We start from the raw sequence: 25743 nt of genomic DNA on the forward strand, positions 1-25743 counted from the left end.
AAGATGATGTCATACTGGAATACAGTGGATCCTAATTCAGATAAAACTGGTGTTCTTATGAGAGGAGGACCAGACAGACATGGAGGAAGAATGCCATGTGAAAGTGAAGGCCAGGATTGGAATACTGCAAGCCAAGGAATGCCAAGAATGCCAGCTACCACCCTAAGAGAGAGGGACATACAACAGGTTCATCCTCAGAGCCCTCAAGAGATGCCAAAACTCATGATACCTTGATCTCCAACATCTAGCCTCCATAACTGAGATAATGCATTTCTCTTGTTTTAAGCCGCCCAGTTGGTGGTACTTTGTCATGGCAGATTTAAGAAACCAATAGGCCATCCTTACCCCAAGACCTACAAAGCTCTCAGCCTACCTCTCAAATTTGCTGCAAATTGCAACATTGTTTAGTGTCTTTTTCCCCCACTCCCTAGTGGGGGCTGCATTAAAGGGAGAAAGGAACAAGAGGGTGGAGCAGGTGGGACCATCTCACTACAATCACTAGAACTCAAGAAAGCTGAACCACTGTGGAAATGAACTTCTGACCATTTCCCTCTGCCTCCACCTCAGGTTTCTCAAGCTCTGAGCTGTTTTAATTGTCCTTCACCTTCAACATCCTGGCTCAAGTGCTTATTTCTGGCTCTGATCCTTGGCTTTTCTCCTGGCTGTTCTCGCCCCTTGCTCTTGGCTTTGATACCCCTGCCGTGTCCTGCAGCTGGACCTCATAAAACTTTCCACTTGCCCTTCATTTTGAACTTATCACAGCAATTTAACTGTTTGGTGAGGAGAATGTTAAATTTTTGTGCGTGGACTCAGGCATAGAGATCCACTCAACCTTGTTTTTCTAGAAATAAATGACTCTTTAACAATCTCCTTTCATTAAAACAAAAAAAGTATCTGCACCTTGAAGACACCAGATCTTTTATATCCTTCTTAATTACTTTTTAACCTTCTCCAAGTCCTCTGACTTTTGGGACCCTGATGGATTCCTACTGCTTTAGTTCTATTGCCATTTTCAGACTAATTTCCACTGCCTCCAGTCAGTAATCTCTTCTACTTTTGCTTTGTCTTCCTTGCCCTATCTGTCTTCAGTACTCCATTCCACATTTATCACTGTCTTTAAATCCATTTCACCCTGTTCTTCCTTTCATTCTTTCCTGACATAGAGATTCCCAATGCTAGCCATACATTAGAATCACCTAAGGAGCTTTAGAAGACTGAGATTCTAGCTTAATTGGAGAGGACCTAAGCATTAATATTTCTTAAAATCATTTCCCAGGTAATTCAACTCTTCATCCACTGTTGATAACCACTGGCTCAGCGGTTTCAACATCTGTGATCAAGACCTTCCTCACTTCCTAGCCTAACAGGTCTTCAATTTCAATTCTTCACATTGTCATTTCCTTTCACTTTCACTCAGACATACCTTACAACACATCATAACTTTCAATAACTCTACCATCTACAAACATAATCTCAGACTCTGACATTGAACTAATTTCAACCTTTTTCTCACCTTCTCCACTTCTAGTAAATAAGCTCTAAATTCTTATTATGACCCTATATTGCTTCTTGACTTTTTCCAATTCATCATATCTGATGACTTTATTTACAGGTCTACACAGCCAGAAATGTGGTCAATAATTTCAGTAATGCTACCATCTATTAAGAAAGAATGCTTTCATCACTTGTCCACAGAGGGAAAGGAACTTGTGCTTCTTAAAAGGAAAGTCTTAGAAGAATACTTGAAGCCTCTTCTCCAGAGTCCTCATAGACACGCCCCCAAGGAAGACATAGTTGATGAGCATCTGACTGGTGAGGATGGAGAAGGAATCTGTGCCTGTGTGGCTCAGTGTCTCTACTCCTCTATTGAGTTGAGGGTACACAGTTGTTTCTTCTCTGGGAGGCAGAGAAAAAGGACAGTTTTTCTTAGCTCCCCCAATAACTGTGTGGATAAGTTCGAATTCAGTGGAGGTACTACTTGGTTTAGTCACTAAGTCATGTCTGACTCTTGCAACCGCATGGACGGTAGCCTGCCAGGCTCCTCTGTCCATGGGATTTTACAGGCAAGAATACTGGAGTGGGTTGCCATTGCCTTCTCCAGAGGATCTTCCTGACCCAGGAATCGAACCCGGGTCTCCTGCGTTGCAGGAGGATTCTTATTGGTTTCTAGTGTGCCTTCTTTATTTCAGCTAGAACAGTAACAAATAGGGATGCTCAATCCCTATCTATCAACAGACTCAACTAATTAACCTCCCTTCATTCCTTTTGTTGAGCATCTGAACTGGGAACCATAAACTAGGATTTCTGTTGCCAGCCACTCTTGTTGTGCACATTGTTACACAAAAGTACAAAGTCCTACTTATTGCACCCACAGGAATTCTTTACTTCTAAACACAACTTGACCCTTATTTTTTGCATCATTTTGTTGTTATTCCTCATCTATGCTTAGTATTTAGCTCCTTTCCCATAGGAATCCCTATTCTACTAAAGCTCTAAATCCACCCCCTCCCAAACTTGCAGTAGATGAACTAAGCTCCTTCAGTTTTGAGGAGACCCTACAACATTGACAGTCTTCACATTTCTTATCAGTACTTTCAAATTTATCTCCATCTGTCTTCTCTTCCTTTGTGCTTTCTCTCTTAGGATTAACAATTCTTTTTTCCTTGGTAACTTTTCATGACATTCTGTCTCTCCCCTCTCTAGACCTTATTCCATGAAGTGCTCTCAGTTGTTTGCATGTTTAACTTCTCACTTTCTGTGAAATAATTACTCTCTGCTCACCAACATGTACACAGCAAACAAAGCCATAAACTGAAAGCAAAATCCTCAATCCTATCAGTCTTTGAAATGACATTTTCCCCTCTCTCTCATTATGTGCTCTCTTCAGCACATAATTCTTGAAAGCATATCTATATTTGCCAACTTCACTTTTCTGCCTCATACCTTACATTTTATGCTCCCCTTAAATCAAAGAAAATGCTTCATTTATAATTCATCAAAAAATTATAAACTTCAACAACATTTTGTTTAGTTATCACATTGCCTCTCTCTTCTTTTCATATTTTCTGATCAATCTATACACTAGATTTTATCTCCTGATGGTAGGTAATAATATAAAGATATTGCCACTCCCTCAAATTCATATTCATATTCATAACTGTTCACTGGGACCTAAACTCAACAGGTCTTTGCCCCAATGTCTCAGCTTATTCTTTAAACCCTATTTCAGTAAATGGTAGCTTTACTTCCTAATGACTCAGGCTCTAAGAGTCAATGTCACTGCACACATTCATGTATTAATTTTTCCATCATTCACTGTGTATCTGTTCCTTGCCAGGGAGTGCATTTATGTCCTGGGTTTACACAGAAAAATAAAACGATACCTTTCTTCAGTGATCTTCTACTGTAATTGGGGAAGCAGACTGACAAGTAAACACAGTATGTGATAAGTGCTATTCTAAAGGTTAATAAAAAGCCATCAGGACATCAGCAGAGAATGATTCACGTTGCGTGGGGGGAGTTGAAAAAAAAGTGTTTCACATGGAATAGGTATTTCAGTTGAGTCTTCAATGAGTATTCAGTCATTTGTTAAATCCTGCAGATGTGCCCTTTCTATTGTCTTTTACATATTTCCCCACCATCTATATCCCACTTCCACCATTTAGGAATTTTCCTGACCCAGGAATTGAACCCACATCTCTAGTGTCTCCTGCATTGGCAGATGGGCTCTTTACCACTGAGCCATCTGGTAAGCCCTCTGACTCTAGACTGTACTCTAAAATGGGACTTAATTATACCTTCACAGAGAATAATTCTAATCATGTTATTCACATGATCATAGACTTTATAGGAAATTTCTACCATATTGAATGTAGTTTCTTCACCATGATGTTTAAATATTTCCTCAAAGACCTATCCATCTAATCATCTGCTGCTGCTGCTAAGTCGCTTCCGTCATGTCTGACTCTGTGTGACCCCATAGACGGCAGCCCACGAGGCTCCCCCGTCCCTGGGATTCTCCAGGCAAAAACACTAGAGTGGGTTGCCATTTCCTTCTCCAATGCATGAAAGTGAAAAGTGAAAGTAAAGTCGCTGAGTCTTGTCTGACTCTTAGCAACCCCATGGACTGCAGCCCACCAGGCTCCTCCATCCATGGGATTTTCCAGGCAAGAGTGCTGGAGTTGGGTGCCGTTGCCTTCTCCTAATTATCTGCTAATCTGATGCAAAGAACTGACTCATTTGAAAAGACCTTGATGCTGGGAAAGATTGAGGGCAGGAGGAGAAGGGGACAACAGAGGATGAGATGGTTGGATGGCATCTCCAACTCCATGGACGTAGGTTTGAGCAAGCTCTGGGAGTTGGTAATGGACAGGGAAGACTGGCATGCTGCAGTCCCTGGGGTCGCAAAGAGTTGGACACGATTGTGACTAAACTGATTAAGCAAACATATTTAGTATCACAGACAAGCAGCACTTTGTCTGATTTGTATGTAATACAGAAACTTTCTCTCCTCTATGCCTCTGTATCCCTTTACCTTGAACGTTATCTTTCCCTTGCTGCCTTTTGAAATACTGTTCACCCTTAAAATTTTAAAATACTCCTTCCAAGATTAATACTGGAAATCATTCCAAACATGTCATGTGATTGTCTCTTTCTGCTCTCGTGACACATTCCACATTTTTTTTTCCTTATGATGTGACTTGAAAATGTATCTACAACCATGCCCCCAGCAATTACCATAGAATATAAACTTTTGAGAATAACAATACATTACTGTGTTGCATTTTCTTTCATTTCAACACAAAGCATTTGTTAATTGGGGCAGTTGTTTCCACTTGATTTAAGAAGTCACAGTGTTTTCTTTTATTATCCTTCATAGTTCAAGATTGCTGTGTGTTAAGTCATGATTTGTTGTGTGCAAAGTTCAGAAAACTAAGATCTTGGCAACCGGTCCCATTCAGTTCAGTTCAGTTCAGTTGCTCAGTCATGTCCGACTCTTCGTGATCCCATGAATCGCAGCACGCCAGGCCTCCCTGTCCATCACAAACTCCCGGAGTTCACTCAGACTCACGTCCATCGAGTCAGTGATGCCATCCAGCCATCTCATCCTCTGTCGTCCCCCTCTCCTACTGCCCCCAATCCCTCCCAGCATCAGAGTCTTTTTCAATGAGTTAACTCTTCACATGAGGTGGCCAAAGTACTGGAGTTTCAGCTTTAGCATCATTCCTTCCAAAGAAATCCCAGGGCTGATCTTCAGAATGGACTGGTTGGATCTCCTTGCAGTCCAAGGGACTCTCAAGAGTCTTCTCCAACACCACAGTTCAAAAGCATCAATTCTTCGGTGCTCAGCCTTCTTCACAGTCCAACTCTCACATCCATACATGACCACAAGAAAAACCATAGCCTTGACTAGACGGACATTTGTTGGCAAAGTAATGTCTCTGCTTTTCAATATGCTATCTAGGTTGGTCATAACTTTCCTTCCAAGGAGTAAGCGTCTTTTAATTTCATGGCTGCAGTCACCATCTATAGTGATTTTGGAGCCCAGAAAAATAAAGTCTGACACTGTTTTCACTGTTTCCCCATGGATTTCCCATGAAGTGATGGGACCGGATGCCATGATCTTCATTTTCTGAATGTTGAGTTTTAAGCCAACTTTTTCACTCTCCTCTTTCACTTTCATCAAGAGGTTTTTTAGTTCCTCTTCACTTTCTGCCATAAGGGTGGTGTCATCTGTGTATCTGAGGTTATTGATATTTCTCCCAGAAATCTTGATTCTAGCTTGTGCTTCATCCAGCCAGGCATTTCACATGATGCACTCTGCATAGAAGTTAAATAAGCAGGGTGACAATATGCAGCCTTGAGGTACTTCTTTCCTGATTTGGAACCAGTCTATTGTTCTATGTCCATACAAAGAACAAATAATTCATCTCTGCAATATGAAAGAGTAGAGTCCAACAAGGACAAATTTTTGTTTATTTTATTTTTTTAATTAATTAATTAATTTATTTATTTTTTTTAAATTTTATTTTATTTTTAAACCTGAAACACTGTATTAGTTTTGCCAAACAGGAGACTAATTACTTTACAATATTGTAGTGGTTTTTGCCATACATTGACATGAATCAGCCATGGGTGTATGTGTGTTCCTCATCCTGAACCCCCCTCCCACCTCCCTCCCAATCCCATCCGTCAGGGTCATCCCAGTGCACCAGCCCTGAGCTCCCTGTCTCATGTATCCAACCTGGACTGGCGATCTATTTTACATATGATACTATACATGTTTCAATGTTATTCTTTTAAATCATCCCACCCTTGCCTTCTCCCACAGAGTCCAAAAGTTTGTTCTTTACATCTGTGTCTCTTTTTGCTGTCTCACATATAGGGTCATTGTTACCATCTTTCTAAATTCCATATATATGCGTTAATATACTGTATTGGTGTTTTTCTTTCTGACTTCACTCTGTATAATAGACTCCAGTTTCATCCACCTCATTAGAATGGATTCAAATGCATTCTCTTTAATGGCTGAGTAGTATTCCATTGTGTATATGTACCACAGCTTTCTTATCCATTCGTCTGCTGATGGACATCTAGGTTGCTTCCATGTCCTGGCTATTATAAACAGTGCTGCGATGAACATTGGGGTACATGAGTCTCTTTCAATCCTGGTTTCCTCGGTGTGTACACCCAGCAGTGGGATTGCTGGGTCATATGGCAGTTCTATTTCCAGTTTTTTAAGGAATCTCCACACTGTTCTCCATAGTGGCTGTACTAGTTTGCATTCCCACCAACAGTGTAAGAGGGTTCCCTTTTCTGTGTACCCTCTCCAGCATTTATTGTTTGTAGACAACAAGGGCAAATTTGAAAGAAAAAATGTTATTGGTAATTGTATAACAGATAGTATTGTCTTTTCTGTGTACAAGAACAAATTTGCAGTTGTGTACATTCAAGAGATGCTGGAAAACACACATATAATCTGCATAAACATAAACTGAAGGAAAAAAAATACCAGTATATAAGAACTCAAACTGCAACATGTGTAATTCTGATGGTTTAAAATATTTTAAATGGAGATAAAATCAACAAGGTAGCCATAGAAACTATAGCAGTGTCTGGCAGAATAGAATTCACTTAATATTTGTTGAAAGGATATATTTTCTTTTTTTTTTTTAGGAGAAAGGATATATTTTCTAGTGAACTATAAATTAGCAAAATTGAAACAAAAGTCAAAAGAATAAAACCACATCCTGAGAAGAACTAGAAACATTTGAAGAGCTCTAACCTCTAAAACAGGTGCTGAGACCAGATGGTTTTACCTGTGAGTCCTCTTACCCTTCAAGGGACAGATAATGCCAATGATATCCAAACTATTCTAGGATACTAAAAAATAAAAAAATACTCTTGTCATTTTATAAAACCTAGCACTAACAATTATATTGAAATATGAAAAAGAAAATGGCAGACCAATTTCACTTTAGAATTCAAATGTAAAAATATTTCCAAACTGAAATCCAGCACTATATTAAAGTGTCAAAATTGAACTTATAGAATAACAATAATTTGTATCAAAATGTCAAAATTGAGTACATTATAGAATATCAATAATTGTTTCCATTTCCACCTCCCTTCTCCTCAAACACTTTAACTGTATGTTCCTGTATGGCAAAGCAGGACAGGGGTCTGTCTTAGCCACTTTTTTATCCCCCATGTCCAACCCAGTACTTTGTCAGAGTTATCAGTAAATCTCTTTTAATATGTGGACAACTGAATGGTGAGGTCATCAGAGTAACAAGAGACATTAGCAATAGGTACAAATAAAATATGGAAAATAAAAAATAAGACAACTATTAATTGAGAGAAGGATACTATAAGAAACTAAAGCTAATCTTGATACATTACTTGATTGAGCAGTGAACGGTATGAACATAACCCTGTTAATGTAAACACAGAATATTGACCTAACTGTGAATGTTATATTAAGAATATGAGGTGAGGGGAAATGGAATGCTAAGACAGTTTAATAATTGTAATAAACAAGAAATCAGAAGATATTTTCAATATGTATACATCTCTGACATGACTGAGCAACCAAGCACACCACCCACGCCATCAGTTCAGTTCAGTCGCTCAGTCGTGTCCGACTCTTTGCGACCCCATAAATCGCAGCACGCCAGGCCTCCCTGTCCATCACAACCCCGGAGTTCACTCAGACTCACGTCCATCGTCAGTGATGCCATCCAGCCATCTCATCCTCTGTCGTCCCCCTCTCCTACTGCCCCCAATCCCTCCCAGCATCAGAGTCTTTTCCAATGAGTCAACTCTTCCATGAGGTGGCCAAAGTACTGGAGTTTCAGCTTCAGCATCATTCCCTCTAAAGAAATCCCAGGGCTGATCTCCTTCAGAATGGACTGGTTGGATCTCCTTGCAGTCCCAGGGACTCTCAAAAGTCTTCTCCAACACCACAGTTCAAAAGCATCAATTCTTCGGCGCTCAGCTTTCTTCACAGTCCAACTCTCACATCCATACATGACCACAGGAAAAACCATAGCCTTGACTAGACGGACCTTTGTTGGCAAAGTAATGTCTCTGCTTTTGAATATGCTATCTAGGTTCGTCATAACTTTCCTTCCAAGGTCTGAATTTAAGCCCTTCTAAATTTTTAAATTTTAATAACTCAAATCTCTTCCCTTTGGTCTTTCAACCCAAGGGATTATAGCAGCTTCCTACAGTTACTACCTCTAGAATACTTTAGGGTTCTCCTTTAACACTTTGAGCTACCTGGTTAGCAAATTTATTCTTATATTTTTCCTCTTAAATTCTCTTTGGTGTAATAAATTGCATAGTTTCTAAGTCCTGACTCCACCATGCTATTATAAGGGAATGTCTCATATTATGTGGTTTTTATAATCACAATTAGGAAAAAATAATCACATATACACACACACACACATATATGGGTATGTATATGTATCCCATCAGTTCAGTTCAGTTCAGTCTCTCAGTCGTGTCTGACTCTTTGCGACCCCATGAGCTGCAGCATGCCAGGCCTCGCTGGCCAACACCAACTCCCGGAGCCTACCCAAACTCATGTCCATTGAGTCAGTGATGCCATCCAACCATCTCACCCTCTGTTGTCCTCTTCTCCTCCTGCCCTCAATCTTTCTCAGCATCAGGGTCTTTTCAAATGAGTCAGCTCTTCGCATCACGTGGCCAAAGTATTGGAGTTTCAGCTTCAACATCCCATCAGAAACCTTGAAAAAAAGAACTTATTTTCCACTGGGGAAAAAAATCTTTATTAAAAATAACAGAAACTCTAAACCAGGCAATAAAATAAATAATCATGTGAAACAATATTCTGAATTTTGGAAACTTGGATTGCAGTGTGCAGTGGTAAAAAGAATTAAATAGCAAAAAAAGACTGATTAAATTTAAAATGTATTTGCCCTGAGATGAGACTTTTTCCCTCCCATTTGCTTATCAGGAGCAAGTGAGATTGACTGAACTTTTTAATAAGAGTTGTGTTTCCCTCTGCCTTATACTATATATCCTTTGCATTGTTTACAACCACTATGTTTCTGGTAAATGCTTGACAGTGTTTTCCACATGAATAAAATGAAGCTGGTACTTTTGCACAGAGAGCTTTGTTTGGTTAATACAGAGGAATTTAAATATCTTCTTGAGAGAGGTACTTCTACAAGCAATTTTGGTTCATTTCATATGGCCTGTTCTTCTAAATCTCTGTGTTCTGCTTAATCACTGTGTTGGAGACATTGTAACTAAAGGCTCATTTGCATCAAAATAAATTCCCAGAAGGTTTGCTACTTTGATGAAATAGAATTAATTAAATATAATCTAAAGGTAGTTGGAAAAATACAGGATAAAAACTTAGTTTACATGGTACTGGGAGCATTTCTTTAAACCCTCCTTTCTAAATGGTACCCGGAACTCCTTTCAAAAGTTATTCCTCCTTCTATTAAAAAAAAAAAAATCCTGTTCCTTAGCAATTCAACCTAAAACAAAGAAATAAAGAAATAAAAAAATACTGCATGCTAAACAAATTCACAGCATACATTTTGTAGAGGCAAGGCAAGCTAACATTAATAAATGAAGCTATTTAGGCTTGATTTGCGTATTTAACTCATCTTAATTACACATGCATTCAGCAAACATTTTAAAAGCTGCAATCAATCTTTCACAGACATGGTTAGTTATTTATATGGAATAACAAAAACCAGAAACCTTGTTAATGATTATTCTGTTTCTAATTTATGTACCAGTGAGATTATTTATATAATAATAATATATTTTTCTTTAACAATTTGTAAACCTATAAAGTTAAAATGCTTTGATTTCACAAAGTTATTTTTTAAAAAGATTTGCAGAAAATGTCAATGTTACCCCAATTTTTCTGTTATATTAAGTACGTGACACTGTTCAATTTAAAAAAGGTCTTTATTAAATTCTTAATTACTTTTTAAACTTCATGATTAAGATAGTAGCTGTTATAGAAACAAATGGTACATCTTGAGGCAGACTGTTTTGCTCAAGGTGGTTTCAACTTTAATTTGGCTCACCCTTGGACACAGTTTGCTTTCTTTTCTTTAATAGTACTTTTCATTGGTCATGTTATTGGAAATTAAAAATTCATAGGACACTATTGCACAATGTAATCCTCTTTAATTTCATTCAATTTTATGTACAGAATTTTTTTCTTAAAAATCAAGAACTATTTTACTCTAAGCAATTATTTTCTAGAAATATACACAGAAATAATGTTATGAGCAGGCTGTATTGCCATGTGAGGGGCTGGCAGGGCTGAGGGGTTGCTAGGCGCAGGGAGTGCTATGGACAGGAAAAAGACAGTGCATAAAATTTTTTTCCATGCAATGGTCAAATGGCTGTGAAATTCAATTATTAGGGCTCCATTTCCTATAGTTCCTCTCCATGAGGATTGTTTTATAAAATAAAAAATCCTGCGAGGTTAACCCTTCTGCCTGAATTGCCTTGAAAATGCAGAGGTCATGTGAAGAAAAGAAAGTTGATGAAGGATAAATGCATTAAACTTAATACATTTCCTAGAGATGGCCTTATTGTGTGTGTGTACTAACTTGAAAAATATTTATTAAATACCTCTCATGAGCCAGCTTGTCTCTATAGTTATAATTATGAAATGATGAAGATAATAAATGTTATCCTGCTATCACAAAATTTATAATCTATGTATTGTTACTTAGCACTTCCTGTGTCTCAGGCAGCAATCTAAGCTTTTTACATGAATTAGCTTAAACCTCATAATGACACCATGATTTAGATACTCTTACTATTCCTGTTTTGCAGATGAGGAAACTGAGGCTCAGAGTCTTCCAAAGACAGTAAACTTCAAGGCCTGAGTTCAAATTCAGGCAGTGTACCTCCAGATCCTGTGCTCTTAACTTCTGCATTATATGCCTGTATAATATTCATCTGTTTAGATATATGCCCAACTATGAAATATAAATGCAGCTTTTCATTTTCAGATTGCATGTTGGCTCAAAGTAAGTTTACTTTGGATTGTGTTGGTTACAGAGGCAAAAACTGGGTTAGGTCAGTCTTAGAAGAGGAGCTGTGTTGGTTATTGAGGCTCATTTTTTTTGTCTGTTACACAGGAGGAAGAAGGTTAATATCAGCCTTAGGAACATGTTCACTGTAGTGAATCCAGCCAGTTGGCTGGCTTTCAAATCAGGAGTCTGTTGCTGTTTGGCTTTTCAAGGAGTGTTTACTGAAATTAGTTGTCATTGATTAATTAAATAGGTTTAAAACCAGTTCTGGTTATTTACTTGTAAGCAGGAGTATGGAACCGCTACTAATTGATTGGACAGGCTCAAAACTAGTTCTGTAGTTTGTTAACATGGTTATAGAATAATCTTCTCATTTCAATTTCATGCATATAAAACATTAGCTTACTTTATAACAAAACAATTACTATCTTGGCTTTGGCATTCTTTCCTTCTGCTGTTGTAGAATAGTGCTTCTGTTTTCTCATTTCGAAATTGGTAATCACAATAATACCATCTCATTGAGCTGTTCTGTGAAGTAAATATGGCAATGAAAGTAAAGCACTTAACACAGTGCTTTAAGTACATAATAAGCACTCAATAAATGAAAAGCTGCATTTTTGACCGGGAGTCATCAGATATCTTCATGTAGTTGTTTAAAACATTAAGAGACAGTGGCGTAGTCGATGCATAGATATGCTACTGGGTTAGAACCACGTTATGGCAAAGGAATTGAGAGAATAAAACAGGGCACATTTCATGTCATGACAGATGAGATTAAAAAAAAAAAGAATATTGGAAAGAAGACCAAGCTATTTATCTAAAAGTAAGCATATCTGGTGAGGATAGTTTTGTTTTCTTTTTTTCTCAGTAGTGATCTTCATGTAACTGATTACTTTTTCATTCAACAACTTTTATGAAATCCTACCAGAGCTGTCCTGGGCCTTGGGATGATATAGTGGTACAAAACAAGCAAGTTTCTCCTATGGGGCCTATTCTAGTGGGTGGAAAATAACAATAAAAAGGAATACAAATTCATTAACTAATTTTAGTTATCGATGAGTGATACAAAAGAAACAGGATGACCTATTTGTTGGGTACCAATCTCTGCTGAAACAGTTAAACACTGGAGTCTCAGGGGCTTGACACACTAGAAGCTTACTTCTTATTTCATAGAATGTCCTGTTAGAAGGTCCTGATCAGTAGCTTTTCTCCTTGAGGTGGTTCTGAAACCCAGACTCCTTATATTCATGCTCTGCCCTCTTCTAGAGCTCCTCTACCTTCAGCCTGCAAACAGTCAAAAACAAAGAGCTTAGAGGATTGTGTAGGGTATTTTATGGTCCAGACCTATGTTGGACTTATTTCACAATTGCCCACATTTCACTGGGCAAAACTTGGTCACAGGGCCACTCCTGACATTGTCTGGCTGAGTGTCCAAGGGGAAAGGAAAAATGGTTCCATAGAATTTTCTGCTACTATACTGAGAGCATAGAAAGGAACCCTCACATGATGAATCTCAGTGCCCCTCCATTGCTGTCATTGTTTTTCAGTCGCTAAGCATGCCTGACTCTGTGACCCTATGGACTGTAACCTATCAGGCTCCTTTGTCTCTCACTATCTCCCAGAATTTGCTCAAATTCATGTACATTGAGTCGGTGGTGATCTCTAACCATCTCATCCTCTGTTGCCCCCTTCTCGTTTTGCCTTCGATCTTTCCCAGCATCAGGGTCTTTTCCAATGAGTCAACTCTTTGCATCAGGTGGCCAAAGTATTGGAGCTTCAGCATCAGTCCTCCCAATGAATAGTCAGGGTTGATTTCCTTCAGGATTGACCAGCTTGATCTCCTTACAGTCTCAGGGACTCTCAAGAGTCTTTGCCAACACCACAACTTGAAATCATCAATTCTTCAGTATTCTGCAGTGGAAAGACAGGATAAAAGACAGTTTTGCCGAGTGAAAGAAAGTAAAACCTTCACTCTTGAATATAAGCAAATCCTCTATAGACAGAAGAGGAGAAACCTGTAATGTGAACAAATGCCTCATGGGAAGATGCCCCTCAACCTCTCCAGAAGTCTCCATCTTCAGGGTTGCTATTCAGACACATTTTGAACAAGTGAAGTACTCTGCTCAGAAAGCCCTGACCATACAGAAACAGGAAAAGAATTATGGAACACAAGGCATGAGAAGGAAGAATGGTGAAAGATGTGGTCAGATAGGCAGACAGAAGCCAAACAATACAAAGCCTTTGGACCTAAGTGAAGAGTTGAAAATTTGTTCTTAGTGTGACGGTAACCGTTTGGGTGATTGTAAGCAGTAGCATGGCATGATCTGACTCAGGTTTTATTGATCACTCCAGTGCCTGAGAGAGAAATGGATGAGGAGTGTGGTGAGGGTAGGAGCAAGGCGATGATCAAGGATGCTCCTGCTGTCCTCATCATCTTGGGATGTTATCCTGCAGCAGAGTGGTAACAATGGAGAAGGGCAGAGGTGAGCAGAGTAAGGCTGTATGTTGAAGACAGAGCTGATACACTGGATAAAGGGGTAGGGTGGAGGTGGAGAACAAAAGGGAGGTCTTCCAAGTCTCAGTTTTTCTTTTAACTGTGGTTTTATATTGGAGCATAGTTGATTAACAACGTTGTGTCAGTTTCGGGTGTACAGCAAGGTGATTCAGCTATACACATACCTTTCAAATTCTTTTCCCATGTAGGTCATTACAGAGTGTCAAGCAGTGTTCCCTGTGCTTTACAGTATGTCCTTGTTGGTTATCAATTCCCAGGTTTTTGATTGCTTAGGCTTTTTTGTTTGTTTGGTGTTTTGAGCAACTAGTGATGCTGTTTACTTAAAAGGTAAGATTTGGCAAGGGTCAAGAGAAGCAGCTTGGAAGTAAAAATCAAAAAGTCTGCTTTTGCATATCATGTCTAACATGCTGGATCAGACAGATCCCAGCAGAAAACAGATGAAACACGGAATGTACTCCCGTTGAATGTTTACAGAAATGGGAACAAGGTTAAGGGGCCAAGCATAGCACCCAAGGCTGACAATAATAGAGAGCCATTACTACCCCTACAGCTGAAGGGGCCAGGGAAGGAGAGCACAGCGGACACAGTGTGAGCTCCCACCATTATAGACAACCTGCACAACACAAGCAGTGGAATTAGGCGGAGGACAGAGCCAATAAGAAAATCACAGCTGAACAGGAAGGGAGCTGAAGTGGTCATTTATCCATCTTCCATATTGTTTGGCTCTTCTGTCTCCTGCTGGCACTGTCCTCTGGCTCACTCTGAACAGAGGATGGAGGGCCTGAAAGCCCATGATGTTGTAGTTAGTAGAGATCAGGGCACAGAGCAGGGCAGTGCCACATGGGGAATGCATCTGAAGGATAAATGGAAAAAACCAGCACTCATGCTGATAAGACTCCTTCTGAGGATCTTTAAGGAGACAGATAGCTAAGGGCAGAGGTATTGAACATCATCAGCATTTCAATGGCCTATGTCACATGTACTACGAGCTAATATTTGTGTTCTTTCTTTGCACTGTAGGCACTGTACCAACATTCCACATGCATTATCTCATGTAATTCTTAAAACAGACTTAAATGATGATAAAATGTTTTTATCATCTCATTAGACATGGGTAATGGCATTTAATCTATAGATTTGTTTTGAGAATTGCATGAGGCAACTAAAGCACAGTGAATTGAAGCAACCTATTTAATGTCGCACCACTGTTTGGTCGCACAGCAGAGCCAAGAATTAAGTCGGAGATGTTTCTGTCCCCAGGGCAAGTCAGAGAAACCATTATTGCACACAGCTTCTCTGAGAGAATCAAATGCTGGAGCAATGACATGTTATCTCATGTGGCTTTTTTTTTTTCCTTTTTTGGGGAAAACACTACCCTCTTTTTCATTTTTTTCACTTCTTTGGGGGAAAAAAAAAAAAACAATTCTGACAAGAATTCATCAAAGAAGATATTCCAAATTTTAATGTCCTGATTTGGGTATTGCTTTTGATTAAGGCTGTTTGCAGACCAGAATATTAGTAACCCTCATATTCCCTATACGACAAAGAAAAAGGAGGAGATTCACTTTTATCTTGGGAACAAAGCTGGATAGAAAAGCTTTTTTAACTTTTCTTAATTCATGAAACATTTATCTTCGAGTCAGGTTTTGTTATAGCAGCACAAATGTGGTCCGTCAGCATTTCCATTATATCCCCATATTTCCAGGGCTTTTCAAGAGGGCCTTGGAGATTCAACTTTGAATTAAATCTTGGCATTCAGGGTTTGAATCAGGAAACTCCATTTTCCATACCAATTAATCAAATAGTTTAGAGGTTCTCAATTTAGAAGAGGACCAAATGTAAAATTTTTATTAACACAGAAATTATTTTAAGACAAATTTACTAATAAATACTTAGACCATATTAGCACTCATTATATAATTATAATGTTATTTAACTATATATGGTATTGTATACTCAGTTGATCAGTTGTGTATGATTCTTTGCTACCCCATGGACTGTAGACCACCAGACTCCCCTGTCCATGGGATTTCCCAGGCAAGAATACTAAAGCAGTTTGCTATTTCCTACTGAGTTCTCAAAAAAATTAACCATAAGCTCCTAAGATAATATATGAAAGCTAACTACAACATCTTATATTTGCCTTTTTGACTTTGTAAGTAATTTATTCCTACTTTGGGAATTTGGATGATTTGAAGTCCTCAGCATAATTGGCTTAATGTTATTAACAGCATCAAGATACTAAACCAGAAGAGCCTGAATAGGGGGAATCCTGAGAGGGTGCCAAAGTGTTTCAATATATTTTTATGAATTTTAAATTCATGTGGGGAAATTTTGCATTCTATAAAAAGGGATTAATAGCATGCATTAGTTCTATAAATAGATACTTGAAATTTAATGTGTTGAATTCGGTGACAATAATGAGGATTAAATAAGTTTAATTACAAAGCCTTTCCTCTTAGTTCCAAACTAGTCTGTGAATGTTCTGTGGCAGTGAGGAGGCATAATGATGACCCTGTATCTTTTAATATCTCCTTCTATAGTCTTTTCTGAAATCTCTCCTCCTTAAATAGTTTAGGATTAAGTCAACAAAATGTAGTGAATGAAAAATAGATGAAGCCTTTTGAGTACACTTACTCTCCTTCTGACTGACTTCTGTCCAGCCACAATGGCCTCTTTTCTGTTTCAGAAACATACTAGGCAGACTCCCACATTGAGGCATTTGTTCTAACTTTTTCTCCTTGGAATGCACTTCCTCCAGATGTCTTCTTGGGCAACTCCCATTACTGCCTCAGTCTTTGCTCAAACCCTGCTTTCTGAATGTGATCAAACTCTATCACTCTACTTGATAATTGGATTTGCCCTTAGATCTTCAATCCCAGAATTCATGACACCCATTACCCTACCTGACTTTTCTTCTTTCTACAGTATTTATTCTCTTCTAACATACTTAGCTTCCCTGGTGGCTCAGATGATAAAGAATCAGGCTGCAATGCTAATTGCAGGGAGACCTGGGTTCAATCCCTGGGTTGGGAAGATTCCCTGGAGGAGGGCATGGGAACCAACTCCAGTATTCTTGCCTGGAGAATCCTGATGGACAGAGGAGCCTGACAGGCTACAGTCCATGGGGTTGCAAGGAGTCAGACGTGACTGAGTGACTAAGCAACACATTCATACCTTTTTAAAATGTCTGTTCCTTCACTCTTCCCCTAGATTTTAAGGTCAATGAAGACAAGTTTCTTTGTTTTATTCATTAACATATTCTAAGAATTGTGCTGAGAATACATTAATTGCTCAAAGATATTTGTTAAATGAATGATGCATTATAAAATGAAATCTGAATTTCATCCCATAACAATAATCTGCAAACAACATTTCAGATTTAACTTTCTCTGTTCTCTGGTTCTTCTATAAGACTTGAGTTATTTCCCTAGGATAGGACACAATGAAAAGTCCTACATTTAAATCCTTTTACAATGTTTTGTTGTCCAGTTGCTAAGTCATGTCTGACTCTTTGTGACCCCATGAACTGCAGCATGCCAGCGTTCCTTGTCCTTCCCTATCTCCCAGGGTTTGTTCAAACTCAGGTCCATTGAGTCAGTGATGCTATCCAACCATTTCATCCTCTGCCACCCTCTTCTCCTTTTGCCTTCCATCTTTCCCAGAATCAAAGTCTTTTTGAATAAGTTGTCTCTTCATATCAGGTGGACAAAGTATTGGAGCGTCAGCATTAGTCCTACCAATGAATATTCAAGGCTGATTTCCTTTAGGATTGACTGGTTTGATCTCCTTGCCATCCAAGGGACTGTCAAGAGTCTTCTTCAGCACCACAGTTAGAAAGCATCAATTCTTTGGCACTCAGCCTTCTTTACGGTCTAACTCTCACATCCATACATGACTACTGGAAAAACTATAGCTTTTACTATATGGGCCTTTGCTGGCAAAGTGATGAATTTGCTTTTTTAATATGTCTAGATTTGTCCTAGCTTTCCTTCCAAAGAGCAAGCACTTTTTACTTTCATGGCTGCAGTCATCATCCACAGTTATTTTGGAGCCCAGGAAGATAAAATCTGTCACTTCCACTTTTTCCCTTTCTGTTTGCCATAAAGCAATAGGACTGGATGTCATAATCTTAGTTTTTTGAATGCTGAATTTAAAGCCAGCTTTTTTAAATCTTCTCTTTCACCCTCATCAGGAGACTCTTTAGTTCCTCTTCACTTTCTGCCATTAGGGTATAGTGTGCTATGGGCTCATTTTTGGAAATTTTGTAGTTAGTTTCAATTAGTTTTATCTATTGTTTGGAAAAGATAAAGAAGTAGATGCAAAGCATGCTTTTCTCAAAATAAATGCTTGTTTTGTGTTAAAAATACTACTGGACATGTTTGTAACATTTTTTATACTTGTAATGATCTTAATACCAAACTCAGAATTTATGAATTAAAGTGCGATCTTGTGATTAAAAAGGAAAAAGAACCCCATACCCTGAGCAGTGATAAAAACATCCTGAAAACGAGGGCTTTCTATAAGAATTCACTACTTGGCACCATGACTTGAAAGGTATGCTAATTGCAAATGGAGTCATTTAGTGAGAATTCACTACCAGTTCAATGATAGAACTGTGAGAATACTGGAATTTCACTGTAAAATACCAATGCTGGTGATACACTCACCAGTGCAGCCATGTCTGATTCTACACGGTAGCTGACAGCAAAATTTAGCATTTTCTACCGTGAGTATGTATTGATTTTATTAATTGACTTAAACATTACTTTAAAACAAATAAGATCATTTGTTGTCTTTCCATTTCTTTTCACATATATTGAAAGGAATTTATTTGACTTGTGTTTCCGCTTTGTCTTCTTAGGGGAAATGTGAGCAGTCTCTCTACGGTCACATGCATTCCATCAATGATGCCACCTTCACTCCGAGGGTGAGTTGAGTTCTTCCACTAAGTTATTTTACAGCTTTATTATTCAAATTCATTTTAATGAAAAAAAGTGCCAGAGAAAAATGGCAGGTTAACAGGGTGAGAGGAGAGAACAAATTTGTAAATTGATTACAGCAATGAAAACAATGTACACATAATATAGAATTAAAGAAGTTTAAAACACACTTTACAGTGGTAAGTAGAGGGGAATCTTCTATTGTACTTAATTCTACTTAAACACATGTTTCAAGGCTTTCTGTCTAGCATGGCCTTCAAGAAAGTAAGTAGAATATAAGCTTGTAAATTTTAGTGTAAGAACATAAACTAAAGAAAATGATTGACAGGATAGTCAAGAATAGAAAATGTTAAAGAAATGGGGCCTTTCCTCAGGGTAGAATAGAGCAACCTTGATTTAACAGTTTTTCAGTTTCTTATGAAAAAGTTTCAAATATGTCTTTCTTTATATAAACTGATGACATAGCAAAAATATTTATCTACAGTTTGAGTTATGTAGAGATCGGGATGATTTTGCCAGTGATGAAGATTGTTAAACATGGCTTTGAGTTTCTGTGCTGATTGGGATTGTCTCTAAAAGGGCTTCCTTGGTGGCTCAGTACAGAATCCACCTGCAATACAGGAGACCCAGGTTCAATCCCTGAGTCAGGAAGATCCCTTGGAGAAGGGAATGGCTATGCACTCCAGTATTTTTGCCTGGAGAACTCCATGGACAAGAGGAGCCTGCCAGGTTACAGTCCATGGGCTCAGAAAGAGTCAAACACAACACTTTCACTTTCACTAAAAGAGTTCAGATGGTAATCATGGAAGGATGATTTTAAGTTTGTACCTTCTCAAATGAAAGCACTTTGACTAGATAGATGACTTCTCAAGCCCCTTCAAACTATATGATTTAATTATATCTAACATTTTAATTTGACTCTCAGTTCCCAGTAGAGTGTAAATCTTAGTTCCATATTCCTCTTTCTTTTCCAATTAGCTAAAAATGAAATCTGATAGATTACCTACACCCAACCTCAAAATGATAGCATAGTCAAAATTCCATTACTATCATGCTGGTATTATTCTTTTAGAGAGAGAAGAGTGTTCACTAAAAATAATTCACTAAAAATAATTTCTGCTAACGGAATGTTGTATACTTCAAGTGAAATTGTGCTGGGGTCACCAGCCCTGGAATATTCATGATTGGCTCAACTAAAATTAAATTTTAACAAATTTGTTTTAGTAAAGAATTTCCATTTAATTGACTCTCTTGAGTCAATATATTATAAATTAGTTCTAAATACCAAGTGAAATTTTATTTCTAGCAGAGTATATAGCCATTTAAGAACTGTAGACACACATGATAGGATATTTATGCTAAAAAATCTATTAAGTGGCTTAAAGCTTCACATACCCTAGGAAAATTAAATGGAAGCTAAAATGTAGTAAAGTAATATTTTGTAAGTCAAGCATTTATTTTGGCAAGTAGTCTTATAGCTGGAAAGTTCACACCATTTAACAATCCTAAATAGTACAATTAATAAATATGGAAATACCTAAATTAGATTTATTCACTCAGCAATCAAGGGACACATACATTAATTATGTGTATTTCAAAAGCAAGATAATGAATATGAGGTCCAGGTGCCCAATATCAAAGTGACTGACCAAAGTGACTGTCCAATATCAAAGTGTTATTGTTTACACACTTTGTTCATACCAAAGGGACTATTACAACACTGTTCCAAATCACCGTTCCCAAAGCCTCATTGAATTCTTCCATTAATTTATCTCTTCCTTGCTATAAGTATTTAACCACTGTTAAGGAAATGCTGTTTTATTTTGATGAATGACACTCTTAAGTGAAATTTTCAGTCATTTATGTCAACTGTTTTGAAAACTGTCATATTTCACATACCTGTTAGGGAGTGTCAGGAGGATGAAGGCAGCAGTAACCAAAAGAGTGCAACGACTTTCAGGATTTCTGAAGGAAATGGCATTGTGACACAGTTCACATTCAAACTCTCAAAGTTGTGATCATAAATGCATTATATGGTACATATATAGCAGGCAGAGAATTGTGTAGTATCAGGTCTGTCTGATAATTGTTTGATGCCTTAGGGATATGCATTCAAGTTACATTACCAGTTAAAATGCACTTAGCTATTTACATAAACACAATTTTTGGAAAATTCTTTAATTTTAGATTTGTAAGCAGAAATCAAAAATGTAAAACTCATTGAGATCCAGCTAGCCACCAAGAATCATAGAAACAAATATACAATATCAGTATGGATGCATGGTTCTATATAAAAGTGTATAAATTAAGATTTATTTCTGTGTTATAGGACTAGGGCCCCAGAGTCTTCATCTCTGACTGATTTTTCTATTGGAGATAGATTTTTATCTAAAACCTCTTTTTAAAGTAATCTGCTAATGAAACATTTTAAGGACCTATGAAAGCTTTTTACTAAGTCAGTTTTGTAAAGCAAAACCAATTTTTTAAAATTGATTGTAATTACCATGATAATAGACACAGACAACTCAATATAAGTAATTTTTTAATTGTAGAAATATATAGCAAGAAAATGAATAGGGGATCCCTATCGGAGTGTCCCCTGCCTTTAAATTTTTAGAAAATTGACCTATAGTCTGGCTAGGGTGGAGATTCCATCAGGCCTTCTAAGAACTTTTCTTGATCCTCTTCTAGAGTGATGTTATGGTCAGGTGAGTGTCCTTATATTTCTGTGGGTATTTCCAACTGTTCTGAGAGATACATAGCCAGGATGACTGTGCTATGCCTGCCTGGAAAAGTCAGATGAACACTGTAAATCAACTCTATTAGAATACCAGTACATCCTTCCGTGAGACTGTTTACCTCCGTCTTGCACATTCAAGCTAGGAATTTAGTCTCAACACATTGATTGTTGGAACAAAGCTGAAAGGCTCTGTAGAGTCAAAGGTAATTCTAATAGTTCTAGAATTCTAATCAGCTCATAAAAGAAGAAGTTTCACACAACCTTAAGTTCTATTCTCACTTATTTTAATTAACCTATTGCTTTATTCAAATATTGTTATATTGATTATTTTAATTTAGTAGTATATACTTTAATTATATAAAATGTGGATATTTTTATTTTGAAATGAATGACATATAGCCTTAATAGATGGCTATTCAAGTTCTGACTTGTTTTTCGTCTACAATTCCATGGAAACTACCTGCTGTGAATAAGAGTGATGGAAGGTGAAGTCTGTCAGTTTCACTCTGCAGCAGTTTGGAGTTTTAAATAAGTAAGACAGAAAGGGATTTAATAGGACTTTGCAGCAATGTAGATTCCTACCCCATCTGTTGGCCTTGAGTCATGTAGAGGACAAGAGAAATAATTTCTTGCTTTAGAGAACTTGAAGAAAAGTGATGGTTGTGAGTAATGATTCAGGTCACAATTTAAGCCGAGAAGGTGAAGGAAGTGTTTAGAACAGAAAGTGGCATTGCAGGGGAATTGGTTGATCATATATATGGATCATTAGAAGATGCTGTAGAAGGGTATGTGAGAGCTAGGAGAGGTAATAGGATCAAATTAAGGGACAAACACAGATCTTTGAAGATAAGTGTCTAAGTAAGTAATAAGAGAAAAAATGCTGATGTGGGCATCTATCAATAACAGTCATTTACATTTTGCATGTCAAAATGGCCATAGAATCAAAATGACTGTATCAGAAGGAAAATATCAAAAAGCCAGTACTCATAAAATATGGTAGTATTGAAAAAAGATGAAGTCCTCTCTGCATTCTCTGTGCCTAGGTATCTTCCTGTACTTCTTCCGTACGTATCAGAGGCTGTGGATTCAGGTTGGATGATAAGGAGTTGCTCCAGAAAATGTGGGCTGCCAGCTTTAGCTGAAAGCTCACTGAGGAATAATTGGACTTTCAGAATTAAGTCATGAACCACATTAGATATTTTATTTTTTTTATTTAAATTTATTTATTTTAATTGGATGCTAATTTCTTTACAATATTGTATTGGTTTTGCCATACATCAACATGAATCCACCACGGGTGTACATGTGTTCCCAATCCTGAACTCCCCTCCCACCTCCCTCCCCACACCATCCCTCTGGGTCATCCCAGTGCACCAGCCCCAACCTTCCTGTATCCTGCATCGAACCTGGACTGGCGATTCGTTTCTTATATGATATTCAATTCAGTTCAGTTCAGTTGCTCAGTCGTGTCCAACTCTCTGCGACCCCATGAATCACAGCACGCCAGATCTCCCTGTCCATCACCAACTCCCGGAGTTCACTCAGACTCATGTCCATCGAGTCAGTGATGCCATCCAGCCATCTCATCCTCTGTCATCCCTTTCTCCTCCTGCCCCCAATCCCTCCCAGCATCAGAGTCTTTTCCAATGAGTCAACTATTGGCATGAGGTGGCCAAAGTACTGGAGTTTCAGCTTTAGCATCATTCCTTCCAAAGACATCCCAGGGCTGATCTCCTTCAGAATGGACTGGTTGGATCTCCTTGCAGTCCAAGGGACTCTCAAGAGTCTTCTCCAACACCACAGTTCAAAAGCATCAATTCTTCGGTGCTCAGCCTTCTTCACAGTCCAACTCTCACATCCATACATGACCACAGGAAAAACCATAGCCTTGCCTAGACGGACCTTCAATGCCATTCTTCCAAATCATCCCCCACCCCCCACAGAGTCCAAAAGACTGTTCTATACATCTGTGTTTCTTTTGCTGTCTCGCATACAGGGTTATCCTTACCATCTTTCTAAATTCCATATATATGCATTAGAATTGAAAGAGACACGTGTACCCCAATGTTCATCGCAGCACTGTTTATAATAGCCAGGACATGGAAACAACCTAGATGTCCATCAGCAGATGAATGGATAAGAAAGCTGTGGTACATATACACAATGGAGTATTACTCAACCATTGAAAAGAATACATTTGAATCAGTTCTAATGAGGTGGATGAAACTAGAGCCAATTATAGACAGTGAAGTAAGCCAGAAAGAAAAACAACCAATACATTATACTAACGCATTAGATATTTTAAAATCAAAATATGCTGTAATCCCACTGAAATCCTAAGACAGATTCGTTGCTGTGATTCACTGCTGAGAACCTCCCAGTCACCTTACTTCTCTGAAGACTATAATTCCTGAGTTATTGTCTCTCTTTACATATATGGCTCATGAAGTACTTTGATACTTACTTCCTTGACCAGTTTTCCTCAAACACCTTTTTCCTCCTCAGCTACTTACTCTTGAAGTCAAACGCTGAACACTTTGTCCTTAATTGTAATTGCATCATTTTCAAATCTTCAGTTCTAAGCATTGCTTTTCTAAAGATACCAGTCTGTCTTCCAGCTCTTAAGTAAAGCCAGTATGGTGCTTCCACTTCATTGAGAGCTCTTATTAGCTAAAATCTTACTCACATCTTATCACCTTTCTGCCTTCACTTATTGTACCCCAGCTTGGGTACCTCAGTTATCATTCTAGCCATTCTACTGCAAAGAACTTAATTTAGTTCAGTTTGACCTCCTTTTCAGTCATGGTTCACAATGTCTTGGGGTTTTTCTCTGTTTACTTAAAAAAAAAATCTGTACACTGAACAGCATTAAAAAGAAATGTGAAATAGGACATTTAAATCTTGTTTGGCTCACTATCTCCAGCATCTAGTATGCCTATTTTGCATACATAATATTCAAAAAATGTGATGAATAAATGCAGAGTTTTAGACCAATGAAAGCACAAGGATTTCATTATAGTATGTATCATTGCATCTTACTTTTTCAACTATGTTGGTTTTCAAAGTTCTGTGGATATTAAACTGCAAGACAAGCTCACTTAATTCTCATAATAGATTAGCTGTTCCTTAGAAAACTTCTATAGCATCACACTGTTCCATAATTTTAGAACACTGGAAAATTACCCAATTTCAGTTATACTTGTCCCCTAGTACAGTTTGGATCCTGGCTTTTCCACTCACAAGATGTATAATCTTGATAATCATTTAGTTCATTGTAAAAATGAATGATAAAAAGAACAGTATTACACAATACATAATAATGTGTTTAATATAATACCTGGCAAGTAGAAAATACTATTATCACTTCTATTCTTAACACTCCAGCTGTTACTATTATTGTTGTTTAGTCACTAAGTTGTATCTGACTCTTTGTGACCCCATGGACTGAATCATGTCAGACTTCCCTGCTCTTCACTGTCTCCCAGAGTTTGCTCAAACTCATGTCCATTGAGTCTGTGATGCAATCCAACCACCTCATCCTCTGTTACCCCCTTCTCCTTTTGCCTTCATTTTTTTCCAAGGGTTGACTCTTTGCATCCGATGGCTGGAGTATTGAAGCTTCAACTTTAGCATCAGTCCTTCTAATGAATATTCACAATTGATTTCCTTTAAGATTGACTGGTTTGATCTCCTTGCTGTCCAAGGGACTCTCAAGAGTCTTCTCTAGCACCACAATTCAGTTCAGTTTAGTTCAGTCACTCAGTTGTGTCTGACTCTTTGTCACTGCATGGACTACAGCATACAAGGCTTCCCTATCCATCACCAACCTCCAGAGCTTGCTCAAACTCCATTGAATTGATGATGCCATCCAATCATTGCTTCTTCTGTTGTCCCCTTCTCCTCCTGCCTTCAATCTTTCCCAGCATCAAGATCTTTTCTAAGAAGTCAGTTCTTCACATCAGGTGGGCAAAGTATTGGAGTTTCAGCTTCAGCATCAGTCCTTCC

The 25743-nt window shown here is 38.0% G+C and overlaps 1 protein-coding gene across 1 annotated transcript in view; it reads left to right on the forward strand.

Annotated features, from left to right (window-relative positions):
* Positions 1 to 25743, forward strand: part of SPAG16 (sperm associated antigen 16) — a 1086909-nt gene that overhangs the window by 758806 nt on the left and 302360 nt on the right. Inside the window, exon 13 of the mRNA XM_045162106.1 lies at positions 18920 to 18985. Coding sequence (XP_045018041.1) covers positions 18920 to 18985 — 66 coding nt within the window. The remainder of the gene's footprint in view (positions 1 to 18919; positions 18986 to 25743) is intronic.

The sequence above is a fragment of the Bubalus bubalis genome, chromosome 2 (assembly GCF_019923935.1).
Source record: "Bubalus bubalis isolate 160015118507 breed Murrah chromosome 2, NDDB_SH_1, whole genome shotgun sequence".
Taxonomy (NCBI): Eukaryota; Metazoa; Chordata; class Mammalia; order Artiodactyla; family Bovidae; genus Bubalus; species Bubalus bubalis.